Source organism: Chiloscyllium punctatum, chromosome 1 (genome assembly GCF_047496795.1).
Source record: "Chiloscyllium punctatum isolate Juve2018m chromosome 1, sChiPun1.3, whole genome shotgun sequence".
In the NCBI taxonomy this organism is placed as follows: domain Eukaryota; kingdom Metazoa; phylum Chordata; class Chondrichthyes; order Orectolobiformes; family Hemiscylliidae; genus Chiloscyllium; species Chiloscyllium punctatum.
The window spans coordinates 180,665,071-180,689,953 of NC_092739.1; the positions used below are offsets into that span (position 1 = coordinate 180,665,071).

General features: G+C 44.6%; 1 protein-coding gene across 4 annotated transcripts; it reads right to left on the reverse strand.

The window, feature by feature from the left end:
- Positions 1–1,318: 1,318 nt before the first annotated feature.
- On the reverse strand, positions 1,319–24,516 carry LOC140482042 (uncharacterized). 4 transcript variants are annotated; one of them, XM_072578921.1, is made up of 6 exons: positions 24,402–24,516; positions 17,533–17,625; positions 14,778–14,915; positions 13,023–13,230; positions 4,964–5,090; positions 1,319–1,526 (listed from the first exon to the last, which is right to left on the reverse strand). In XM_072578921.1, exons 1-6 carry the CDS (start codon positions 24,489–24,491, stop codon positions 1,319–1,321), a joined length of 864 nt encoding a protein of 287 aa, XP_072435022.1. In that variant the 5' UTR covers positions 24,492–24,516. The 4 variants fall into 4 exon arrangements, with proteins under 4 accessions (XP_072435022.1, XP_072435032.1, XP_072435040.1 ...); XM_072578931.1 differs by lacking the exon at positions 17,533–17,625 and having other exon boundaries at positions 24,402–24,466; XM_072578939.1 differs by lacking the exon at positions 4,964–5,090 and having other exon boundaries at positions 1,429–1,526.
- Positions 24,517–24,883: the final 367 nt, after the last annotated feature.

Consider the following 24,883-nt stretch of genomic DNA (forward strand, 5'->3'; position numbering starts at 1 on the left):
TGGGCAGTTCCAAAGGTCGCTGCAATACGCCGCTTTGGTGGACAGCTGGACGTTGGAGCCGCATTGATCCGTGACAGGATGTGATTGAGCGAGTCGGCAATAGCACTGTAGGCCTGCTGTCGGGGAGACACTCCTCTCAGGCCATGTAACACTAGACTGTCAAAGGTGGGCTTGCCACCTGGGGCCACGGTATATGTCCCAAGCTCCAACTTTCTCCATGTAGTTCAGGGGAGCCATGGACTGCAAGACACTTGGACAGGCCCAGCTGCTGGTGGAAGTGGTGGCGGCGGCATTTTTACTACTCTTGGTTAAATCCTTCTTGTTTGATAAGGATTCCACTGAAACCTTGGAGATGCCAGTAGCAACAATCTGGCTTTCCAGGTGGTGATTGGCCCCTCGCCTAGCCTGACCCCAACAGAGCAAGGCCCTTGGCTGGTGCATTCAAGGGGACGGCTGGTGTGGACTGACAGACAGGGTCAGCTAAGGAGGTGAGGAAAGAGGAATCTGTGACATTTGCTGGACACACAGTGGGAGAGAGCTCAGTGTCCTTCTGCTCCTGCTCTATGCTGTAGCCAGACAATGCTGTACCATCACTCTTGCTGTCAGTACTTTTTGCGGTCTTCACCTCCGTGATGGTATCAACCTTCCCGTTGGATGAGGTGGTGGGCTCCATGCAGGCAGACCCTGGTCCAGCTCCTGATGTAAAGCCATTCTTGGACGGAGCAGATAAAGAGGAAGAAGTTGGTTGACGCTCCAAACTTACTTCAGAGCAAGCAGTTTGACTGGTCTTGCTCACTTGCCAGCCTTGTGAACGTAATAGGGCGTCAGAAACCTCTGACCTGTCTGGGCCTGATGGAGCCAAGTTCCCTTTTCCAAGAGGATCCGGACAGGCGTTGCAGGGGTCAGGCAGGGTTGGCTGCTCACATAGCACGGCATGATCAGGGCTAGAGCAATCTGGAGAAACGAGAGCCGACTCGGGGTTCAGAGGTGGCTGCTCAGTGGCAGCTGACTCCCATTCCTTTCCAAGAGCTGCAATACCATGTTTAACTGCTCCTGCAGCCCAGCAAGCTGCTCCTCTGGTTATCAATAAGGGGCCCACTCACTTCAGCTCCCTCTCCTGGAGCTAGAGCTGCTGGGCAATTCAACAGCCTCCTCCAGCACTTGGGGAGCAGGCCACTCTCCACCCAGAGGTAACTTGTGCTCAGAGAGAGGAGCTCTGTATATGCCACTTGCCCATGGCTGACATCCATTCCTTTTGATGTTCGGAAGCTCCATGAAGTGCTGGTCACCAATGTACTTCTCTGCTCGAGTGAAATCTTCATCTTCTGTTGCCTCTGACCACCTTGGGCTGGGGGGCGTCAGGGAATCCCTGCTGCTGCTGTCTCCAAACAGGTGCTGTGACAGTGGGGGGGCTCTCTCTCTCAGAGTGTGCGGAAGCCTCAGGTATTACCGCCTCCTGGAAGCTGTTTCCTCGGTAGGCTCGTGTGTATCCCTCGCTCAGAACTCCAGATAAGTCAGGGCTCCCTCTGAAACAGAAGAGAATAGAAATTGGTGAACCTTGATGGGGAGACAGAGTAGGGAGATCATGTAGATTGGGTGAGTTTAAATAGAACTGTCTGCTATCATTAAGTATCAACATACATGACTGCGTTCAGACCTAATGGTTGCACAGCGGCCCAATGGTTAGCACTGCTCCCTCATATCACCAGGGATCTGGTTCAATTCCAGCCTCAGGTGACTGTCTGTGTGGAGTTTGCTCATTCTCCCCGTGTCTGTGTGGGTTTCCTCCTACAGTCCAAAGATGTGCAGGTTAGGTAGATTGGCTATGCTAAATTGCCCTTCGTGTCTAGGGATGTATAGGTGAGGCGGATTACTACAGGGATCATTGCTCCATACCCACAATATTTATTAATAATTTATATGAGACAACTAAATGTTATATCTCCAAGTAGCAGACGACACAATGCTGTGGTGAGCTGTAAGAGGATGCAGAGATGCTTTGGTGTGAATTGGACAAATTGAGTGAGTGGACACATACATGGTAGATGAAGTTGTTACATGTGAGGGTGCCCATTTTGGTAGCAGAATAAGGAAAGAGATTATTATCTTAACGGTGATAGGGGAAAGGGGAGGCGCAACAAGGCTTGGGTGCCCTTGTATACCAGTCCGCTGAAGCATGCAAAAGCAGCAGGTAGTGGCCTTCGTAGCGAGAGGATTTGAGTACAGGAACAGGGATGACTCGCTGCAAATTGAACACAGGTCCCTTACAAAATGAATCTGGGGAGGTGGTTACGACAAAAGGGGAACTGACAGAAAAGATATTTTATATCAGTCTTCACAGTGGAAGTTGTTCAAACATCCAATTATTACTAAAGAATATGGGTAGGAACTAAGTACCATCACTAGATAAGTTGTATTAGACAAACTAATGGGACTAAAAGCAGATATGTCCCCTGGTTCTGATGGTAGTTCCTGAAAGAAGCAGCTACAGATATAGTGGATCCATTGGTTGTAATTTTCCAAAAATCCTTGGATTCTACTGAAGTACCAGAGGATTGGAAAACTGCTAATGTGACACTGCTATTCAAAAAGGGAAGCAAAAAGTGGGTAACTGTACACTGACTAGTCTAACATTTAATGTTGAAAAGGCATTGGAATCAATTAATAAGTAATTGCAACATATTTGGAAAATCATAACTTAATCAAGCAGAATCAGCAAGGTTGTAAGGAAGTAAGGAAGTCACATCTGACTAATTAATCAGAGCTTTTTGAGGAAGCTCAACCAAGAGTGGAAAAAGGGTAACCAGTAGATGTATTGTACTTGGATTTGCAGAAGGCATTAGACAAAGACATTTCATAGAAGATCACATCATAAGTTAAGAGCCTATGGTTCATAGGCAGGAAATTGGCTCATAGGCAGGAAACAGCAAGTGTGGATAATGGATTCTTTTAAAGGTTGGCGACCCATTATCAGAGGTATTCCACAGGGATCAGTGCTGGGACTGCAACTGTTTACAATATATATTAATGAGAAAAAAGTGAATGTACTGTAGCCAAATTTGCAGACAACACAAAAATAGGCCAAAGGGCAGGCTGAGAGAGGGTTACAGTTTACAGAGAGATAGGTTCAGTAAGTGGACAATAAGTTGGCAAATGGAATATAATGCAGGAAAATGTGAAGTTGCTTATTTTGGAAGGGAGAACAAAATAACCGAACATTACTGACATGGAAATAAAGTGCAGAAAGGGACTTGGGGGGAACTTGTGCACAAAACACTGAAAGCTAGCATACAGGGACAATAGGTCATCAGGAAGGCTAAAGGAATGTTGGCCCTAAATTCAAGAGGGTTGGAGAACAAGAGTAGGAAAGTTCTCCTGCAACTGTACGAGGTGCTGGTGAAATCTCATCTGGAGTACTCTGAGCAGTTTTAGTCCCCTTATTTAAGGAAAGATATTGGAGACAGTTCAGAGAAGGTTCACTGGAATGATCCCTGGCATGGAGCGATTGGCTTCTGATCAAAGACAAAGCACTCTCTTCACTGGAGCTTAGAACAATGAATTGAACCACACTGGACTCTCCGGGGACTTGACAGGATAAATACTGTGAAGATGTTTCCTCTCATGGGAGAGTCTAGGACCAGAGCGCAAAGTCTCAAAATGAAGGGTAGCAATTTAAGACAGATTTTTTTCTTTTATGAGGGTTGAAGATCTTTGGAACAGAGAGCTGTGGGTACACAGTTTTCTGTATATTTAAGGCTGAGATAGAGAGTTTCTTGATCACTTGGGGAATGAAGGGTTATGGGGAAAACTCAAGAAAATAGAATGTCAGATCAACCACGATCTTACTCCTGTTAGTATTTGTTATGGCCTCATGGACAGCATAAATGCAGGAAGGATGTTCCTAGTGACCAGACAATCCAGAACTGGGGCACAGTACAAGGATATAAGATAGACTATTTAGGACATTGGTTAGGCCACTTTTCAAATATTGTTTGCAATTCTGGTCTCCCTCCTATAGGAAGGATGTTGTGAAACTTGAAAGGGTTCAGAAAGATTTACAAGGATGTTGCCAGGGTTGGAGGATTTGAGCTACAGGGACAGACTGAATAGGCTGGGGCTGTTTTCCCTGGAGAGTTGAGGAGTGAGAGGCTTAGACGTTTATACAATCATGAGGGACATGGATAGGATAAATAGACAAGGTCTTTTCCCTGGGGTGGGGGAGTCTATAACTAGAGGGCATAGGTTTAGAGTGAGAGGGGAAAGCTATAAAAGGGACCTTAGGGGTAACGTTTTCACACAGAGGGTGGGAAGTGGACGGAATGAGCTGCCAGAGGAAGTGGTGGATGCTGGTACAATTGCACCATTTAAAAGGCACCTGGAAGGGTATATGAGTAGGAAGGGTTTAGAGGGATATGGGCCAAGGGCTGACAAATGGAATTAGATTAGGTTAGGATATCTGTTCGGCATGGACAAGTTGGACCAAAGGGTCTGTTTCCATGCTGCACATCTCTATGAGTCTGACTGAGGTGAAATATCTTCACCCAAACCTTGGTGAGACTGTGGAATTCTCTGCCACAGAAAGCAATTTGCCTTCTGTGAAAAATTGAATTGTTTCAGGAAGGAGCTAAATGAATCAAAGGGTATGGAGGGAAAGCAGGAATAAGGTACTGAATTGGAACATCAGCCATTAACAGATTAAATGATGGAGCAGGCTTAAAGGGCCAAATAGCCCACACCTGCGACTATATTCCATGGTTTATCACACTCAGATGCCATACTTTTCTGCAGAAGCAACATTATGATTTTATGCTGATTTCGATCAGCTGTCTGAAATCGACCAGCCTACACCAACTGCCGATGTCTTTCTCTAGACAAGTAAAGTCTGTTCACTGTGGCCTTCTGCTTGGTCAATAAATAGACTTTTACACTGAAAAGTTTCAGAGATTCAGAGCAAAAGCCTTACCTCAGAGGGGCAAACTCCATTGAAGAGCAATGAAAGGTCACGTTGGAAAGTTTTACATCTCCCTGACTCTGCCTGGTGTAGGAGGCCAAGAATGGAGGAGCTGAAGACAACCCACTTCCCTGCAGCTCTGTTGAGAAAAGCAACAATGGCCTGTCAGCACTCTCAGCTGAAAGGATTACTCATAGGTGTAGCACCTCTCATGAAAAAAATTCAAAAACCTTCAGGACCTGTGTGATCCCAGATTAAATCAGCCTTGTCACACCCTGCACATTTTCCTCTAAGAAATTTTGAGTGGCTTCCTGGGCTCATATTGAATGTCTAAAGGGTCAGAGAGAAATTTTTCAAATACTTTACACACCTCCAAAGATTAGTGCGGGTCTTTCACTTCTCCTCAGAAATCACAAAGCTTTCGTCACATATATACAACATAGTACACATAAGTCACCTATATACAGTGCATACAGGTCACATGTATACAGTATCGATGAGCTCGGTCAGTCACACACCAAAAAGGTTACCTCTGCTTTTCTTGCTTCCATAGAGACCAACTCAATGTTCCAAACATTTCTGCAGGAATTGTAAAGACTGGGTATTTTTGTTTTTCTTTATTTTGCATTGGTGTCCAAAATCTTGGTTTGAAACCAAGGACTGTGCAAAGAGATGTTGCACTTTTACAACAAGTTACTGGAAGTCAGTGAGTTGTGTTTACACTGCTGTTTTGTTTCCGCAGTTAGGGAAGATGCCACAGCACTGTGGGCGTGCAGAGCAAGTTTCACGTAGAGGTAGAATGCTCAGTCCCTCAGACAGAAACTCTGAAACGCTGAACAATTTGATTTCAATCTTGAACTTCTGTAAAAGCCCCAAAGTAATGGGACTCTAGCATCAGCACAGTTACCACACCTCGAAAACCTCCCTGTTTTTATACTCTAGGCCTATGTTCCAAAAAATATTCTTATAGGTAAAAGTGAGGACTGCAGATGCTGGAGATTAGAGTGGTGCTGGAAAAGCACAGCAGGTCAGGCAGCATCCAAGGAACAGGAAAATCAATGTTCGGGCAGAAGCCCTTCATCAGGAATGAGAAAAGAATTCTTATGCCTTTTGAGCTTCAGGGATCTGTGAACATTAATTCCTAAATCCCTCTGTTGCTCTATAATTCTCACTATCATAGAATCCCTACAGACCATTCTGCCATTTGAATCCATGCCAACCCTGCATAGAGAGACCGAACCTGTCCCTGTAACCCTGCGTTTTCCATGGCCAATCCACCTAACCTGGATACTATGGGCAATTAGCATGGCCAATCCACCCTAACCCGCACATCTTTGGCTTGTGGGAGGAAACCAGTCCACCCGGAAGAAACCCACGCAGACATGGGGAGAATGTGCAAACCCACACAGACAGTCATCAGAGGTTGGAATCAAACCTGGATCCCTGGTGCTGTGAGGCAGCAGTGCTAACTACTGAGTCACCATGCCACATTCCCACTGTTTATTGGGGAACCCCTTTGCTCTCTAAATACATCAGCTCACACCTCTCCAGATCAAATTCCACATTCTGTCCACTTGCAGTTTACATCTAATCGATTGTGATCGAACACAGCCAATTTTTATATCATCTGCAAATGTTCTAATCACATTCTCTCCATTCAAACCACTGACATGAACAAAGAACCACGAAGGACCCAGCTCCGAAGCACCTTAAAGGAACCCACCATCCAGTCACAAAGCACCTTTCGATCATTACCTTTGACTTTCTGCCACTGGAACCAATTTTGGATCGAATTTCCCACTTGATCTAATGGATCCGATGTGTTCTTAAAGTTCTGGCTAGTCAATTAGGAGGGACCTTGTCAAAATCTTGCTAAAATCGATATGGATGCCTGAAATGCATTATCCTTGTTGGCCCTCCTTGACACTGCCTCAAACATTCTTATTCATTGCGATTGACTAATGTTCCCTTCACAAAACCATGCTGAGTGGCCTTGACATTTCTCAATGAGGCTGAATACTGTCCCACATGAGTTTTTAAACATTTTCCTATCAATAAGGTTAGGCTGAGTAACTTTTAGTTAGGTGGTTGATCTCTTGCCCTCTTTTGAAACAACATACTGAACATCAGGCAGTCATAGTCGTCCGGAACGGGAATAGACCCTTCAGTCCAACTTGCCAATACCGACCACATTTCCCAAACTAAACTAGTCCCATGTGCCTGCATTTGGCCCATGTCCCTCTAAACCTTTCCTAATCATGTAAGAATGTGTGTAAGGTATGAGCAGGTAGGGAAAGTGTTAAGTTTAGGGTTGTGTGACAAAGGCTCAGCTAGCATGACTTCGACCAGATAAGAACTTGCAGTAAACAATGAGGTGCTGGAGGAAAGAGTAGTGGGTTAATGAGATGAATCGCATCCATTGTGTAATGCCAGTTAAAGAGGTGAGGAACATCCATTGTGTAATGCCAGTTAACGAGGTGAGGAACATCTATTGTGTAATGCCATATGGCTTAATCTTTACAGCTAATACTCGCTAATACTCAATATCAATGTTGCCTTATTTGGATGCTGCTCCCTGTAAGTGACTATATAATTCCTGAAGAATCTGCTGTTCAAGAGAAGACTGAGAACTCATGTCCTTGTGTACACAGATTAGAGTGGTGCTGCAAAAGCACAGCAGGTCAGGCAGCATCCAAGGAGCAGGAAAATTGATGTTTCGGGCAACAGCCCTTCATCAGGAATGAGGCTGGGAGCCTCCGAAGTAGAGAGATAAATGGGAGGGAGGTGCGGAGAAGGTAGCTGAAAGTACAATAGGTGGATGGAGGTGGGGATGAAGGTGATAGGTCGGAGAGGAGGGTGGAGCGGATAGGTGGGAAGGAAAATTGGCAGGTAGGACAGGTCATGAGGATGGTGCGAAGCTCTAACACTTTCCCCCCCCCTTCCTACACCTTTCCATCTTCATCAATGATGACTGACATTTTTGACAAACACATCGACTCACACCTCTTCCCACCCTACCTCCTACAAAATTGCTATCCCGTATTCCCAATTCCACTGCCTCCGCCGTATCTGCTCCCAGGAGGACCAGTTCCACCACAGAACACACCAGATGGCCTCCTTCTTTAGAGACCGCAATTTCCCTTCCCATGTGGTTGAAGATGCCCTGCAACACATCTCGTCCACATCCCCCACCTCCGCCCTCACCCCTCCAACCGTAACAAGGACAGAACCCCCCTCCCCACCCCCCGTGCTCACCTTCCACTCTACCAACCTTCGCATAAACCAAATCATCCGCCGACATTTCCGCCACCTCCAAAAAGACCCCACCACCAGGGATATATTTCCCTCCCCACCCCTTTCCGCCTTCCGCAAAGACCGTTCCCTCCGTGACTACCTGGTCAGATCCACGCCCCCCTACAACCCACCCTCCCATCCTGGCACCTTTCCGTGCCACCTGCGCCCACACCTCCTCCCTCACCTCCATCCAAGGCCCTAAAGGAACCTTCCACATCCATCAAAGTTTTACCTGCACATTCATCAATGTCATTTATTGTATCCGTTGCTCCCGATGCGGTCTCCTCTACATTGGGGAGACTGGACGCCTCCTCGCAGAGCGCTTTAGGGTACATCTCCGGAACACCTGCATCGATCAACCCCACTGTTCTGTGGCCGAACATTTCAACTCCCCCTCCCACTCTGCCAAGGACACCGCCACGCCCTCGCCTGGACGAAGAACGCTTCATCTTCAGCCTCGGAACACTTCAACCCAGGGCATTAATGCGGATTTCACCAGTTTCCTCATTTCCCCTCCCCCCACCTTACCCTAGTTCCAACCTTCCAGCTCAGCACCGCCCTCATGACCTGTCCCACTTGTCAATCTTCCTTCCCACCTATCCACTCCATCCTCCTCTCCGACCTATTGCCTTCATCAACACCTCCATCCACCTACTGTACTCTCAGCTACCTTCTCCCCAGCCCCACCCTCCTCCCAATTTATCTCTCCACCCAGAGGTTCCCTGCTTCATTTCTGATGAAGGGCTTTTGCCCGAAACGTCAATTTTCCTACTCCGCGGATGCTGCCTAACCTGCTGTGCTTTTCCAGCACCGCTCTAATCTAGACTCTGATCTCCAGCATCTGCAGACCTCACTTTCGCCTCCTTGTGTACATAGGCAATCACACTCTCTCCAGGGCTCAGAATAAAGGTAAAGAAGGTACAGCCAAAATAAAACCCAGCAATGATACTTTAATACAGTACTCTCATCTTTTTTTTAAGATTACAGCATGACCACTGACAATTGTTTTTTGAAGCAGGCATTGTAGAATTTCAAACAGATGAGGGGCTCAAGGCCCTCAATCATTTTGTTTTAAGGTTACATGTTTGATTATTTTAAAAAGGATCTAACATTGTATAATATTCATTTAATAACAAAATTGGCCCCATTACATAGCCCACAAAACACATTAAGATCCTGATTCAAATAAGGCAAAACAGTTACTTAAAAAGGATTTTCTGAACCAGTATTTAAAAACCAAAATATTTAAATATCAAACACTTTCAGTATGGCATAATTTATATTAAAATCTCCTTTTTCAACCCAAATATTAGTACATCCTTAATTTCAACATTTCTCCTTTTTTTTCCATATCCTCTTGATGAAATTACACTTATATAAAAAAAGAGAAAGCCCTCGCAGTGGACCACACGGTGCTGCAGTCCATACCACCCCCCTTTTCCCAGAAGGATTCGCCGAGTTGAACCCACAGCCCAGAAACAGAGACTCCCACAATAAAAACCCGAACAAAGCTTCCCTGGCAGCCAGTGCACTTCACTGTCGGGATCCGAGCAGACCGGCTCCACTTTTTATTCCCTTTACCCGGTGACACCACGTTGTCCTAAAAGTCCTTCTAAGGGGAGGTGTGGGGAATAAAGGTGATAACTTGAAGAAGTACCAAATTTTGTTTAGATATTCATCATTGCAGTTCCTGGTTTCGAACTTGCTCCGAAGCCTCAAACCTCGTGTCTGTAGTACTCCAAATTCCTTTTTCCAGGGGACTTTAACCCCCTTTTACCGAGGGGACTCAAACCCCTTTCTTACTTTACTCCTCATGGGGACTCAAACCCTTTTTTTACTCTATTTGTCCAGGGGACTCAAACCCCAATTAAAACCCAAGGGACTCGAACCTGTTTATCAGCGTGTTAACAAAACAGTCTCTTTCGAACGAACTAATTACTGTTCAAGGAGTCCTTAGAATAGAAAGCGATTGAACAAGAAGACCATTTCCGACACACAGGAACATCCAGAGGGACCAAGGTTTAAAATCTTACCTTGTGGGCCCATCCGTCTCAAGATACCGGTGTTGCGGGCGATCGCTGACACCGTCCAATCGTAACTATTCATTTGGACTCCTACCTGGCTCGCCATATTGTCATCCCGTTTCCATATCAGTCGAAGCAAACACTCAGACACAATATGGCTGTACCTTCTTCATTGTTATTCTAAGGCATGGAGAGAGAGCAATCTCACCTTACCTTGACCTTCTTCCACCTATCGCATTTCCAACGCCCCTCCCCCAAGTCCCTCCTCCCTAACTTTTATCTTAGCCTGCTTGGCACACTCTCCTCATTCCTGAAGAAGGGCTTATGCCCAAAACGTCGATTCTCCTGCTCCTTGGATGCTGCCTGACCTGCTGCACTTTTCCAGCAACACATTTTCAGCTCTGATCTCCAGCACCTGCAGTCCTCACTTTCTCTTCCAGAGAGAGCAATCACACCAGGACATGAGTTCTCAGTCTTCTCTTGAACAGCAGATTCTTAGGGAATTATATAGTCACTTACAGGCAGCAGCATCCAAATAAGGCAACGTCTATATTGATTGGGTGATCGATACAATCAGCAAGCATCAACATTAAAAGATTAAGCCAACTGGCATTATACAATAGATGTTCCTCACCTCGTTAACTGTAATTAGACATTAGATATCCTTCACCTCATTAAACCATTACCTTTTCCTCCAGCACTTTATGGTTGACTGCAAGTTCTTATCTGGTCAAAGTCATGCTAGCTGAGTCTTTGTCCTGCAACACTAAACTTAACTCTATCCCTACCTGCTCATACCTTATACACATTCACACATGTGCCTGTCCAAATGTATTGGCGGCACAATGGCCAGTGGTTAGCACTGGTGCCTCACAGTGCCGGGGATCCGGGTTCGATTCCAGCTTCAGGTAACTGTTTGTGTGGAATTTGCGCATTCTCCCCTTGTCTGCATGGGTTTCCTCCAGTTTTCTCCCACAATCCAAAGATGTGCAGGTAGGTGAATTGGCCATGCTAAAATTGCCCAAAGTGTTCTGGGGTGTGTAGGCTAGATGCATTAGTGAGGGAAAATATAAAATAATAATGTAGGAGGGTGGCCCTGGATGGTATAATCTTTGGAGGGTCGATATGGATTTGTTGGGCCGAAGGGCCTGTTTCCACACTGTAGGGATTCCATTCTTCTAAATGTTTTAGCTGTACCTACGTCTACAACTTCCTCTGGCCATTTATTCCACACACAAAACACCCTCTGTGTGAACAAGTTGCCCTTAGGTATTTTTAAAATCTTTCTCCTCTTACCTTAAATACATGCCCTCTAGTTTTGAAGTCCCCTTCCCTACGGAAAAGAGCTTTGCCATTCACCTTAACTGTGCCCCTCAAGACTTTATCAACCTCTATCAGGTCACCCCTCATCCTCCTATGCTCGAATGATATAAGTCCCAGCCAATCAAGCCTCTTCTTTTAACTCAAATCCTCCATGCCTGGCAATATCCTGGTAAATCTTTTCTGAACCCTCTTCAATTTAATAACATCATTCCAATAGCATAACGACCAAAACTGTATACATTACGCAGAAGTGGCCTCACCAATATCCTATACAACCTCAACATGATGTCCCAACTCCTCTGGCATGGCACGTTTAATCTGGGAATATTGGAAAATAATAGGGAGAGCAGTCTCTGATTTTCACTTGCTTCTCTCAGATTTCATCTGTGGCTGGTCAGTTATCCATTTCAGAGATGTTCAACTCCTAAATATATCCTCTCCACAACCGGGTGGAGGTTGTCAAATGTGCAAGCTACACTTTCTAGAGATAGGTTCTTGAATGCATTGGACCATGATTTTAAAGCTCGTATTGTTGAATCAGACTCTTAACTATGACTAAAACTAGTTTAACACAGAGCTTTCGGAGCTCAGAGGATGGGAATGTGTAACACAACTGAAAAAGAACACAAAGGCTGAATCCAGGACCAGTAATCCCCAAACAAAAGGCTCCTATCTCAGTGACTTTGAAGGAACTGATTGACTAAACTGGCCATACAATGGACTCGATTGGAACTGAAGTTTTGAATCAAACTGAAACAGGCAGGTCAAGAGAATAATGAGAGGGCGATAAAGCCCTGGAAAGCACGCCTCAGCCTTCGAAGGGCTTTCTGGCTGAGGTTAGTACCAGGCAAAAGTGAGGACTGCAGATGCTGGAAACCAGAGTTTAGATCAGAGTGGTGCTGGAAAAGCACAGCAGGTCAGGCAGCATCCGAGGAGCAGGAAAATCGACATTTCGGGCAAAAGCCCTTCATCAGGAATAGATAAAGGTTAGTTACCACACAGGCTGCAGAGACCTGCCAAATAAATCTGTGAAATCTACTGTCGATTGTGCCTGCTATTTAATATACAATTTACGTAGTGAGCATTATCTGTCAATCAGTTTGTGTCCAGGTTATATTGACTTTGGTTTGATTGTTAACGTACAAGTGATAAACGATTAATTGTTCTATTTGTTTTCACACTTGCGTTCTTTGGCAAATGTGGTTCTTCTGGTCATCATAAGAGTCTTAACATGATGTTTATCGCATTCAGTATTCCCTTCTTAGGTTTCACATCTGTCTTGTTCTGCCTTTACTTACCCATTTTGAAATCTGTAGCGAAAAAAATGTAGTTACATAGAAATATTCACTCTATCCACAACAGTAACCTTATCATCCATTCGGAGCTAAAAGCAGGGCAGTGCCCATATCTTTAATCACAGAGTTTCTTACCGAGTCTGGGTTGACGTTCCCTGAATTCCCTTTGCGTACTCATCGATTCTTCAGTCATGGTGATCGTCCCTTCCTCTATGGTGGGGAACTCCTCAAAGCTCTGTTGGCACTTAGTACCAGCCAGTAATAACTGGGAAACAGATGCTGAAGTCATTCCCCCAATATCTGCTGCTGCTGCTGCCTGCAGCTGGGAACCTGACTCATTGCCCTACGGATAAAACAGAGGACACGACATGTGACTTTCTCTTTGGGCAAGGTTTAACTCAACCAGAGGAGGGCTTCCCCCAAAGCTCAATGACTTAAACTGTATTGAAGCATCTTAATGCCACTCTGGATCATGTAATGCATCAACATTGGGATAGGTAGGCACTCCCAGCTCACTGCGAACACAGAAGATTAAGGCCTTTTCTAACTAAAGTGTTTAAGACAATGAAACAATTTGATGGAACAGACAGAAGCTCTGACTTTAGGTGAACTAGACTCGAACAAGTTGGGACAACTTAAAATTAGATGTTGGCTATTTGAGAATGACATTAGGAAGTCCTTCCATACATAAAGGGTCATGAAAATCTGAAATCTATGCCCAAAATGCCACGGCAGCTGGAGGCCCATTGAAAACTGCAAAATTGAATTTAAGTTTTTTTTTGTTAGGCAAGGGTGTGGATTGAAAGTGGATCAGTGCAGTGCAGACCCAGATCAGCCATTACAACACTGAATGAGATGAAAAGAACGGTGATGCTGGAATCCAAACAGGAGGCTGAAAGGACACAGCAAGCCAGGCAGCATCAGGAGGTTTCGGGTATAACCCTTCTTCAGCCATTGAATGGTCTCCTAAACCTAGAGGCAAAGGTGCAATCAACTGAATGGAGCTGACATCTCAAGGTTCCACAGTAAACACCGCAACTTTCTAAAGCTTAATTAGGATGGTCAATTATGTTATCATTGAATTGGACAGATTTTTGATACAGAGGAAATTGAGAATTATGGGAAGCAGACAAGAATGCAGAGTTGAGACCACAATCAAATCAGCTGTGACCTTACTAAATGATGGAGCAGGCTGAAAGGCCAATGGTCTCAGCCTGCTTCTAAATCCTCAGCTCCAAACAAACTGCAACCAGGAGAGGCCTGGAATGACAATTCTAATCCTAGTTTGAGAAACCAAACATAATTATAACAAATTTGGAAAGATAAAGCTGTGATCCTTACCTGGTCAGGCCTGTGTAAGACTCGTTTTAACATTGTTAACTGTTCAGTGTCCTCACAAGATACCCCGTCATATCAAGCCCAATATAAATCAGCACTAGAGCACATTCTACAGAAAGTGCCCTTCACCATTAACTCCAGAGCAACTAGGTTTGGACACTAAGTGTTTGCCAGCAATGCCCATATTGCCAGAAGCAGCTGATTGTATCATTTTCAGTTTCACTGGAGTTTCTTCACCATTCTTTCTCTGCCACTGGGTCAACATCCTGGAATGGCCTTCCTAACAGCACTGTGGCTGTTGTGTCCTGTACAAAATACAGCTGTTCAGGAAGGCAGCTTACCACCATCATCTCCAAATCAATCAGAAATGGACAACAATTGCTGAACACATCACCAACGCTCAACTCTCAAGAAAGGGAAAGAAAAATGAGAAAGCTGTTTGTGCAGGCCTCATATTTAGCAGGGTATACGCTGCTGTATTAGGATATAACACTCTCAGCGATTCCTTGTCATTGACTCCAATATTCAGCTCGTTCCTTCCCATGGTATTACCTGCTTTGCTCTCTGGACAATAGCTTCTCCCAATGAGTAACCACTCACATTGGACAGGTGGGTCCCACTTTCAGGGCTACTAGCCTGACTGACCTGTTCCTCCATGCTCCAGGTCAGTGGCGGTGTCGTCACTATCACCTAAAAGAGACAACATGTTACAGCTGTGAAAAACAGTGGCAGTCAGTCAGCGTCACAACTTCCTACTGTCACATCTCATTCCGGATTTTGTGTCCAACATTTTCATATCATAAATTTGTACACCTGCATTTTAAACTCAACATCATTGTCATCAGGTAGTGTAGTAGCCTGCCCATGAATTTCTCTCATCATGCAATCTGAACATCATCTTCATCCACCTTTGTCATTTCAGTTACTGAATAAAAGAAATATCCAAATTGATTTACACTACATTTTTAAAAATTATAATCGAATTACATATTTCACAAAATATGGTGAAATGTATCCCTTCAACTGTGTTCCTGCCTTTTCAGTTAAAGGACTGTGTTCTTTGCAAAAACCCTGGGATTACCATTAATTCTTGTGAAATGAGAGTTGATGTTGGATTAGGCAGTCACAGTGTGGGTGACACACTGGTAGGATGTCAAAGACCATAACACATAGGTGCAGAAATTAGGCCATTCAGCCCATCAAGTCTGCTCTGCTATTCAATCATGTTTGGTAAGTTTCTAAACCCCATTCTCCTGCTTTTTCCTAGAACCCTTGATTCCTTTGATAATGAAGAACCTATCTATCTTAGTCTTAAAAGAAAACTCAATGACTTGGCCTCCACAGCCTTCTGTGGCAATGAATTCCCGAGATTCACCACTCTCTGGCTGAAGGAGTTTCTTTACTTTCAGACTGTGCCCTCAGGTCCTAGTCTCTCTGACTAATGGAAACATCTTCCCAACATCTACTCTGTCAAGGCCATTCTGTATTCTGTACATTTCAATTAGATCCCCCCTCATCCTCCCAAACTCCATCGAGTATATACCCAGAGTCCTCAAACATTCCTCATATGTTTATCCTTTCATTCCTGGGACCATTCTCATGATGAGTATTTTGTTTTAATCAGAGTCGAGGCACACGTACAGTGGTGTACCCAGGGTCAAAGATGTCCTTACCTTTTGCATAGATGGAATCATTTCAAAGCTTTCAGATGATCAAAAGCCTTGAAAAATAGCAAACAAAATACAGCGAAATGGGCAGTTACCGGGATAATGAAATTTATAGTGAAGTTGCATTTTAGTAGGAAGAATAAACCAAATATTATCATTTATAAGGGAATGCAAAGATGGAGAGATTTGGATGTGTATTCACACACTTTAGGCAACAGGAGAAGGTTTCAGAGAGAATGCAGAAAAACAAAATAAATCAAATAGTTCCAGGAAACAGACATTCCAATTTCACACTGCATATTTTACAGCTGTTAGAGAACTTAAGCTTTGAAGGATCGTGGAAAGATTGATTTATATCAAATTTTGTGGAAATACTTGATATTACTTAGTTAAAAGAGGTTGTTGAAAAATTATAGACACTGGAGATTTCTTAAAACATGGCCTTCTAGCAAGGACATAACTGATAATAAACTGTTTCGTTTGCTATACACCCTACTTGGAGCTGTTTGAACAGTGACTGGTTGGAGAAGTTTTGTATTTCTGAGAATGTGTACAGGGTACGAGCAGGTAGGGAAAGAGTTAAGTTTCGAATTTTGTGAAACAAGAAGTTCAGCTGAGCGCAACTCAGATCAGATAAGAATATGCAGTTAACACCGGGGTGCTGGAGGCAAGGGTAATGGTGGAAAAGCATTCATTGTGTAGATTCATTTAACAATATTGGAAGCATTCAGTATGTAAAGTCAGTTAACAAGGTTAAGAACATGCATTGAGTAACTGCAGATGGCTTAATCTTTACTATTGACACTCGCTGATTGTAACGGTCATCGAATTAATATGTATGTTGTCTTATCTGGATGCTCCTTCCTGTAAAATAACTATATAATGCATTAAGAAACTGCTGTTCGAGTGAAGACCAAGAACACGTGTCTCTGTGCACATGGGTGATCATTCTCTCTCCCTCCAGGGCTCGGATTAAAGATGAAGGAGGTAAAACTACGGGGATAAGGAAACGGGACGACATTTCCACAAAACTTGAATTAAATCAATTTTTCTACAATCTATCAAAACTTAAGTTCTCCAAGAAGTGTAAGATATGAGGTATGAAACTGAAGACTCTGTTTCCTTGAACCATTCTTACAAACCTTTTCTGTATCCTCTCAAACTTTCTCCTGTTTCCTCAATTTTGTGAATACACATCCAAATTTCTCTATGTTTCTCCTGTCTTCTCCATTTGTCCCTTGATCCCCTTACTAATCGAGAACCTACCATCTCTGTCTTAAATACTCTCAACAACTTGGCCTTTATAGCCTTCCACAGAGTCACCAACCTCTGGCTGAAGAAATTCCACCTCAGCTCAGTTCTAAAGGGTCACGCCTTTACCCTGAGCCAGAGCCCCAGGTCCTAACCTCTCCTACTAGTGGAAGTACTTTCACCATGTGGGAAAGTCGATAGCCTTAAAACTTGTCTTTAAACATTCAGACTAAAATATAATGCCCAATTATAGAACACATTTGCTGCACCAGAGAATAGACAGACAGGAGGCTCAGAAAAAGGGAGGGAATTCAAAAAATGCAGAAGGTAGGGATATCTATGCTCACCAAGTAATAACAGGATGCTCTAAGGCAATTAAGAACATTTACCTTAGCATCAGTGGATCTGTGTGAACAGGACACCAAATGATAACATTCACGGCCGTTCCCTTGTGAAATTAATGACAGTGTTTGATTCTGACCCTGAAACGAAACTCGGTACTATCAAAAGCTTTGTAATTGACGGTCAGATCCTGTCAATTATAATGGATTCTTATTACCCTTTGCAAGCAGGGCAGACACAGAGAGAAAAACATCTTTGCTGTTAAAGACCCTGACTTCAGAGTTCAAAAGGACACTAGAGAGGGAGAGCATTTTAGTGCTGAGGCTGTTGAAAGCCAATAGAAAATTAACTCTTAGTGTTTACCTGCTATGGATTGAATTTAATTGCATTTTGGGACTTGATGATGATATTGAGGAGCCATTACCGGTTATTAAATACAAACTCTGTAAAAGGTAATATTGATGAAGTTTTAACTTACTTGCTGTTCTTGCAAACCACTCTATAGACCTTACAGATTGCCCACTGTCAATTCTAACTAATTGGATCTTATGTCTCATTTGAATTTGAATCACAACCCTGAAAAAAAAAAGCATGTTTAATTCGAGACTAATGAATCAGTTTAAATGCAACCTTATGGTAACATCTCAGCCTCAGGTACAGAATGATTCAGTGCTTAAAAAGCAGGAGTCTGCTCCTAGCTTAGAAATTATTCTAGGCTTAATAGTTAAGAGATTCTGGCACAATGTGTCAGGAAGCCATTTTATGGTCCAACATTTGCCCTCCTTGCTAAGGAGCCATTTTGTAAACAATTGTATCTGACATGTGAGCTGTGCAAGGTTACCTTATGAACTCTCCTTGGAATTTAGGAAGGTCGGAAGTCACACAACACCGGGTTATAACCAACAGGTTTATTTGAAATCACAGGCTTTCGGAGCACAGTGTAGTGAGAGAGAAGAGCACACAGACACACAATTTAGAGGCAAAGAGATGAAAAGATCATAGAATTTGTGTGAGTAGAGTGTTGAGTTGACTTGAAAGGGTTCAGAAAGGATTTACGAGGACGTTACCAGGGCTGGGAGGATTTGAGCTATTGGGAGAGGCTGAATAGGCTGGGACTGTTTGTCCTGGAGCGTTGGAGGGTGAGGGGTGACCTTCTCGAGGTTTATAAAATCATGAGAAGCATGGATAGGATAAAGAGACAAAGTCTTTTCCCTGGGGTGGGGAAGTCCAGAACTAGAGGGCATAGGTTTAGGGTGAGACGGGAAAGATATAAAAGGGACCCAGGAGGCAATTATTTCATGCAGTGGTACATATATGGAATGAGCTGCCACAGGAAGGGGAGGAGGCTGGTACAATTGCAACATTTAAAAGGCATCTGGATGGGTATATGGATAGAGCGATATGGGCCAAGTGATGGCAAATGGTACTAGATTAGGTTAAGATGTCTGGTCGGCATGGACGGGTTGGACCAAAGGGTCTTTTGTCGTGCTTCTCGATGAAGTGACCTGCATAAGAAGGACGGATTGCACCTAAATTGGAAGGGGACTAATATACTGGTAGGGAGACTTGCTAGAGCTGCTCAGGTGGATTTAAACTAGTAAGGTGGGGAGGGTGGGACTCAGGGAAATAGTGAGGAAAGAGATCAATCCGAGACTGGTACAGTTGAGAAAAGAAGCAAGTCAAACAATCAGGACAGGCAGAGACAAAGCAGAGAACAAGGTGGGACTGAGAAATTAAACTGCATTCATTTCAATGCATAGGCCTAACAGGGAAGGCAGATGAACTCACGGCACAGTTAGGAACATGGGACTGGGATATCATAGCAATTACAGAGACATGGCTCAGGGATGGGCAGGACTGGCAGCTTAATGTTCCAGGATACAAATGCTAAAGAAAGGACAGAAAGGGAGGCAAGAGAGGAGGGAGAGTGGCATTTTTGTTGAGGGATAGCATTACAGCTGCACTGAGGGAGGATATTCCCGGAAATACATCCAGGCAAATTATTTGGGTGGAACTGAGAAATAAGAAAGGGCTGATCACCTTACTTGGATTGTATTATAGACCCCCTAATAGTCAGAGGGAAATTGAGAAACAAACTTGTAAGGAGATCTCAGCTATCTGCAAGAATAATAGGGTGGTTATGGAGGGGATTTTAACTTTCCAAACATCGGCTGGGACTGCCATAGAGTTAAAGGTTTAGATGGAGAGGAATTCGTTAAGTGTGTACAAGACAATTTTCTGATTCAGTATGTGGATGTACCTACTAGAGAAGGTGCAAAACTTGACCTACTCTTGGGAAATAAGGCAGGGCAGGTGACTGAGGTGTCAGTGGGGGAGCACTTTGGGGCCAGCGACCATAATTCTATTAGATTTAAAATAGTGATCGAAAAGGATAGACCAGATCTAAAAGTTGAAGTTCTAATTTGGAGAAAGGCCAGTTTTGACGGTATTAGGCAAGAACTTTCAAAAGCTGATTGGGGGCAGATGTTCACAGGTAAAGGGACGGCTAGAAAATGGGAGGCCTTCTGAAACGAGATAACTAGAGTCGAGAGACAGTAAATTCCTGTCAGGGTGAAAGGGAAGGCTGGTAGGTGTAGGGAATGCTGGATAGCTGGTGAAATTGAGGGTTTGGTTAAGAAAAAGGAAGCATATGTCAGATATAGACAGCATAGATTGAGTGAATCCTGAGAAGAGTATAAAGACAGTAGGAGTATAGTTAAGAGGGAAATCAGGAGGGCAAAAAGGGGACATGAGATAGCTTTGGCAAATAGAATTAAGGAGAATCCAAAGGGTTTTTACAAATACATTAAGGACAAAGGGGGAACTTGGAAGAGAATAGAGCCCCTCAAAGATCAGCAAGGTGGCCTCGAGACTAGGACCCGTGGACACAGCCTTAAAATTAGAGGGGGTCATTTCAGAACAGAAATGCGGAGACATTTCTTCAGCCAGAGAGTGGTGGGCCTGTGGAATTCATTGCCACGGAGTGCAGTGGAAGCCGGGACGCTAAATGTCTTCAAGGCCGAGATTGATAGGTTCTTGTTGTCTCGAGGAATTAAGGGCTACGGGGAGAACGCTGGTAAGTGGAGCTGAAATGCGCATCAGCCATGATTGAATGGCGGAGTGGACTCGATGGGCCGAATGGCCTTACTTCCACTCCTATGTCTTATGGTCTTTGTGTGGAGCCGCAGGAGATGGGGGAGATACTAAACGAGTATTTTGCATCAGTGTTTACTGTGGAAAAGGACATGGAAGATATAGAATGCAGGGAAAAAGATGATGACATCTTGAAAAATATCCATATTACAGAGGAGAAAGTGCTGGATGTCTTGGAATGCATAAAAATGGATAAATCCCCAGGACCTGATCAGGTGTACCCCAGTACTCAGTGGGAAGCTAGAGAAGTGATTGCTGGGCCTCTTGCTGAGATAGTCACAGGTGAGGTGCCAGAAGATTGCAGGTTGGCTAACATGGTACCACTATTTAAGAAAGACGTTAAGGACAAGCCAGGGAACTATAGACCAGGGAGCTTAACATCGGTGGTGGGCAAGTTGTTGGAGGGAATTCTGAGGGACAGTATTTGGAAAGGCAAGGACTGATTAGGGATAGTCAACATGGCTTTGTGCGGGGAAATCATGTCTCTCAAACTTGATTGAGTTTTTTGAAGAAGTAACAAAGAGGACTGATAAGGACAGAGATTAGGTTGGGATATCTGATCGGTATGGACGAGTTCGACTGAAGGATCTGTCTCTGTGCTGTACATCTATGACTCAATGCTTCTATGAGTAAAGTGATCAACTCTCTACCTATAAATTGTGTGTGTGCGTGTGTGTGCACTCTTCTCTCTCACTTCACTCGAAGGAGCAGTGCCCTGAAAGCTTGTGATTGCAGATAAACCTGTTGGACTATAACCTGGTGTCGTGTCACTTCTGACTTTGTCCACCCCAGTCCAACACTGACACCTTCACATCATGAAATTTAGAAGAACCAGAAGTGATCTTCCAGAAACATATAAAATTATGAAGGGAGTAGATAAGATAGAAGCAGGGAGGTTGATTCCACTGGTGGGTGAAACTAGAACTAAGGGATAGAGCCTTAAAAAAAGGGGGAGCACATTTAGGAAGGTTATGAATCTGTGGAATTCCCTCCCCAATGTAGTAGTTGAGGCTACCTTGCTGAATGTTTTCAAGGCACAGATTGATAGATTTTTGAATGGTAAAGAACATTAAGAGTTAGAATAAGAGGTAGGTAAGTGGAACTGACTCCACGAAAAGAACAGCCATGACTATATTGTAGGCAGAGCAGGCTCCTATTTCTTATAGTTCCTCCTCAAAGAACTCTAAAAGGTTTTAACAGCAAAATTCAATAAAGATTTGAATATATATATTTGAAGAGATGAAATTTGCAGAGCTCTGGATAAGGATCAGGAGAGTAGGATCAAGCGTATAACCCTTTCAAATGGGCAGCACAGAAATGACATGGCAAAGGCTTCTGGGCTGTATCATTCCACAATCATGGGTACAAAAACAAACTTCCGAGAATACACCTTGCCGTCAGTCACACTGGGGTGTTCTGCTGTTTCCAGCAGTTTCTTGCTCAAAAGTTTGTAAAAGTTAGGAGAAGCCAAATGACATATTTTAAGTTCCCTTGGTGATGATGTCAAGGGAAAACAGAATTGAGCACTGCACACAGTGGGTAATCAAGCCCTTTGGCAATCTCTGTTTACATTAACACACTCACTCTGACATGTGATACAGGCTGCTGATGATCTGTACCTGTGAGGCAGGTCCAGAACAAGTTGGGTACAATATGAATGTGCTTCTCAACCAGTTGTCCTGTAATGAGAATGCCATATTGCACTGCTACTGACACGACCTGCACATCGCGGTGCGATAACAGGGGCAGCTCAGTGGTTCGCACTGCTGCCTCACAGCACCAGGGTCCCAGGTTCAATTTCAGCCTCAGACAACTGTCTGTGTGGAGTTTGCATGTTCTGCGTGGGTTTCCTCCCACGGTCCAAAGATGTGCAAGTTGGGTGAATTGGCCATGCTAAATTGCCCATAGTGCATTAGTCAGAGGGAAATGGGTCTGGGTGGGTTACTCTTTGGAGGGTCGGTGTGGACTGGTTAGGCCAAAGGGCCTGTTTCCACACTGTAGAAAATCTTAAAACACTGACTTTTACTGGAACACTGAACTACTGAGACAGATATATTGCAGCTACAATTACCTTCAAAGGAATTTATTTAAATGTAGATTAATAGAACATTGACCACCAGAGAAAGGTAGTAATTTAATCAGTAACTCACAAGAATGCAGCTTAGTCTATTTACATTCATCAGCTAACAAACATACGAAATGCAATATTGACAGAGTGGCTGTCTGTAGGGAGAGAAGGTAACCTTGTGTAAAATTAATGCTACATTGTGATTCCCAAACGCTTCCCTGGCTTGATTTCAGAGTGCTCTCTGTTTACAAATTGTGTAAAACAATAAAGGGAGAGTCAAGCAATAAAACACACCCCGAGGAAGGTCTGGTTGTTGCATTTCCATGTTCACTTTCACCAAGGGGACCACTGCTCCTCAACGAAACAGACAGCGCGCAGCTCCCGTGCTAGGTGAACTGTTCCGTAAGTTTACATTTGGTCTCCCAGATATGGAGAAGACCACATCAGGTGTACTTCCTGCAGTAAACTAGGTGAACCTCTGTCTCACCTGGAAGGACTGTTTGAAGCCCTGGATGGGGGTAAGGCATTGGTGTACTGACAGGTTTTGCATCTTTTCCGATTGCAGGGGCAAGTACCTGGGGAATTGGTGGGGAGAGTGGCGTAAACCAAGGACCGTCGAAGGGAATGGTCCTTGCGGAAGGCAGAGACGGGTGGGGAGGGGAAGATGCTCTTGGTGCTGGGGTTGAGCTGGAGTTGGTGGAAGGGTTTCAGGATGATGTACTGGATGCGGACACTAGTGGGGTGGTAGGTGAGGTCAAGGGGGACTCTATTTGTATTGCGTTGGGAGTGGGGGGGTTCACCTGCCTCTCCCCCAACCTACTTTACTGCATCAGGTGCTCCCAATATGGTCTTCTTTACAGTAGGGAGACCAAACGTAAACTTAGGGAATGGGTCACTGAACATCACAGCCAGGCGTGCAGTGGCCAACCGGACCTCCCAGTCACTGCCCATTTCAATTCCCCTTACCACTTCCTTTCTGATAACCATCATTGGCCTCCACTGCCACAACGAACCACAGCGCCAACTGGAGGAACAACACCCCATCTTCCCCTCGGGCAGCCTACAGCCCAGAGGACTCAACACTGAGTTCTCCAATTTCAAATAGCCTCTCTTCCCATCCCCCCCGACTCCCTTCCCAGCCCCTCCACCCCATCCCTTCCACTCCTCCCAACCGGATTCATTCCTCCCACTGACCAACCAGGTCATACCCTCTACCTGTCTTCACCGATCCCCTCTTCACCACCCTGCCCCTCCCCTCACCCACTTTCTCTGCAGCTACCCCTACACCCACCCGCAGTCCTTTCGGCCCATCGGCCTGACCTGCAGACCCACAGTACTGAAGGAGACATCTCCAACTCCTGATGCTGCCTGTCTAGCAAAGGGAACCAGACCCAGACTTGGGAGGGGTGGGGGTGGTGTGGGTGTGTGGAGGGGGTAGGGGGTGAGGGAGTGGGGGGGGGTGAGGGGGTGGGGGGGGTGAGGGGGTGAGGTTGCTGTAGGATCTACTGCGCTTTTCCAGCACCTCACTGTCAACTGTTGCAGGAAAGGCCGAGGCTGCAGTGGGAACTAGGCCCTCAATGAGGGGAATTTTAAACTTGATTCCGGCGGCCATAATGAGAGCAGACCACAACAGCGAGCGAGTTATTGGAACAATTAAATAAGGATCACACTGAATGAGACTCCGTCCAAACTCACCTCGCTCCCTGCTTTCTCCATCTGTCGCTGGGACCAAACAGCGAGCCGCTCTGCGCATGCTCCATCACGGCAATACACAACACTGAGCATGTTCCGTCCCGGCGGGGTGCGGCAATACGCATGCTCCAGCACGGCCAGTCGCTAAGGACGCTGCGCGTGCGCCTGGTCCACCCGCCGGCGGGAAAGATAAGCGGGAAACTCTAACATGTTCCCCTCCCAGATACCAATACTCTTAAAAATCCAACATATAACATTCCCAGATATCCATACTCTTTATAATCCAACATGATCCATCCCCAGATATCAATATACTTTATAATCCAACATGTTTCATTCCCAGATATCAATACTCTTAAAAATCCTACATGTACCATTCCCAGATATCAATACTCTTTACAATCCAACATGTTTCATTCCCAGATATCAATACTCTTTACAATCCAACATGTTTCATTCCCAGATATCAATACTCTTTACAATCC

What these genes read in the sequence shown, in the direction of transcription:
- LOC140482042 (XM_072578921.1), bottom strand. Translation starts at nt 24,491, where the DNA reads ATGCTCAGTGTTGTGTATTGCCGTGATGGAGCATGCGCAGAGCGGCTC. An exon ending in TGGAGAAAGCAGGGAGCGAG is followed by an intron (nt 17,626 to 24,401) that starts GTGAGTTTGGAC and finishes GTTTCGTTTCAG; the next exon opens with GGTCAGAATCAAACACTGTC. An exon ending in ATGGAGTTTGCCCCTCTGAG is followed by an intron (nt 1,527 to 4,963) that starts GTAAGGCTTTTG and finishes CTTCTGTTTCAG; the next exon opens with AGGGAGCCCTGACTTATCTG.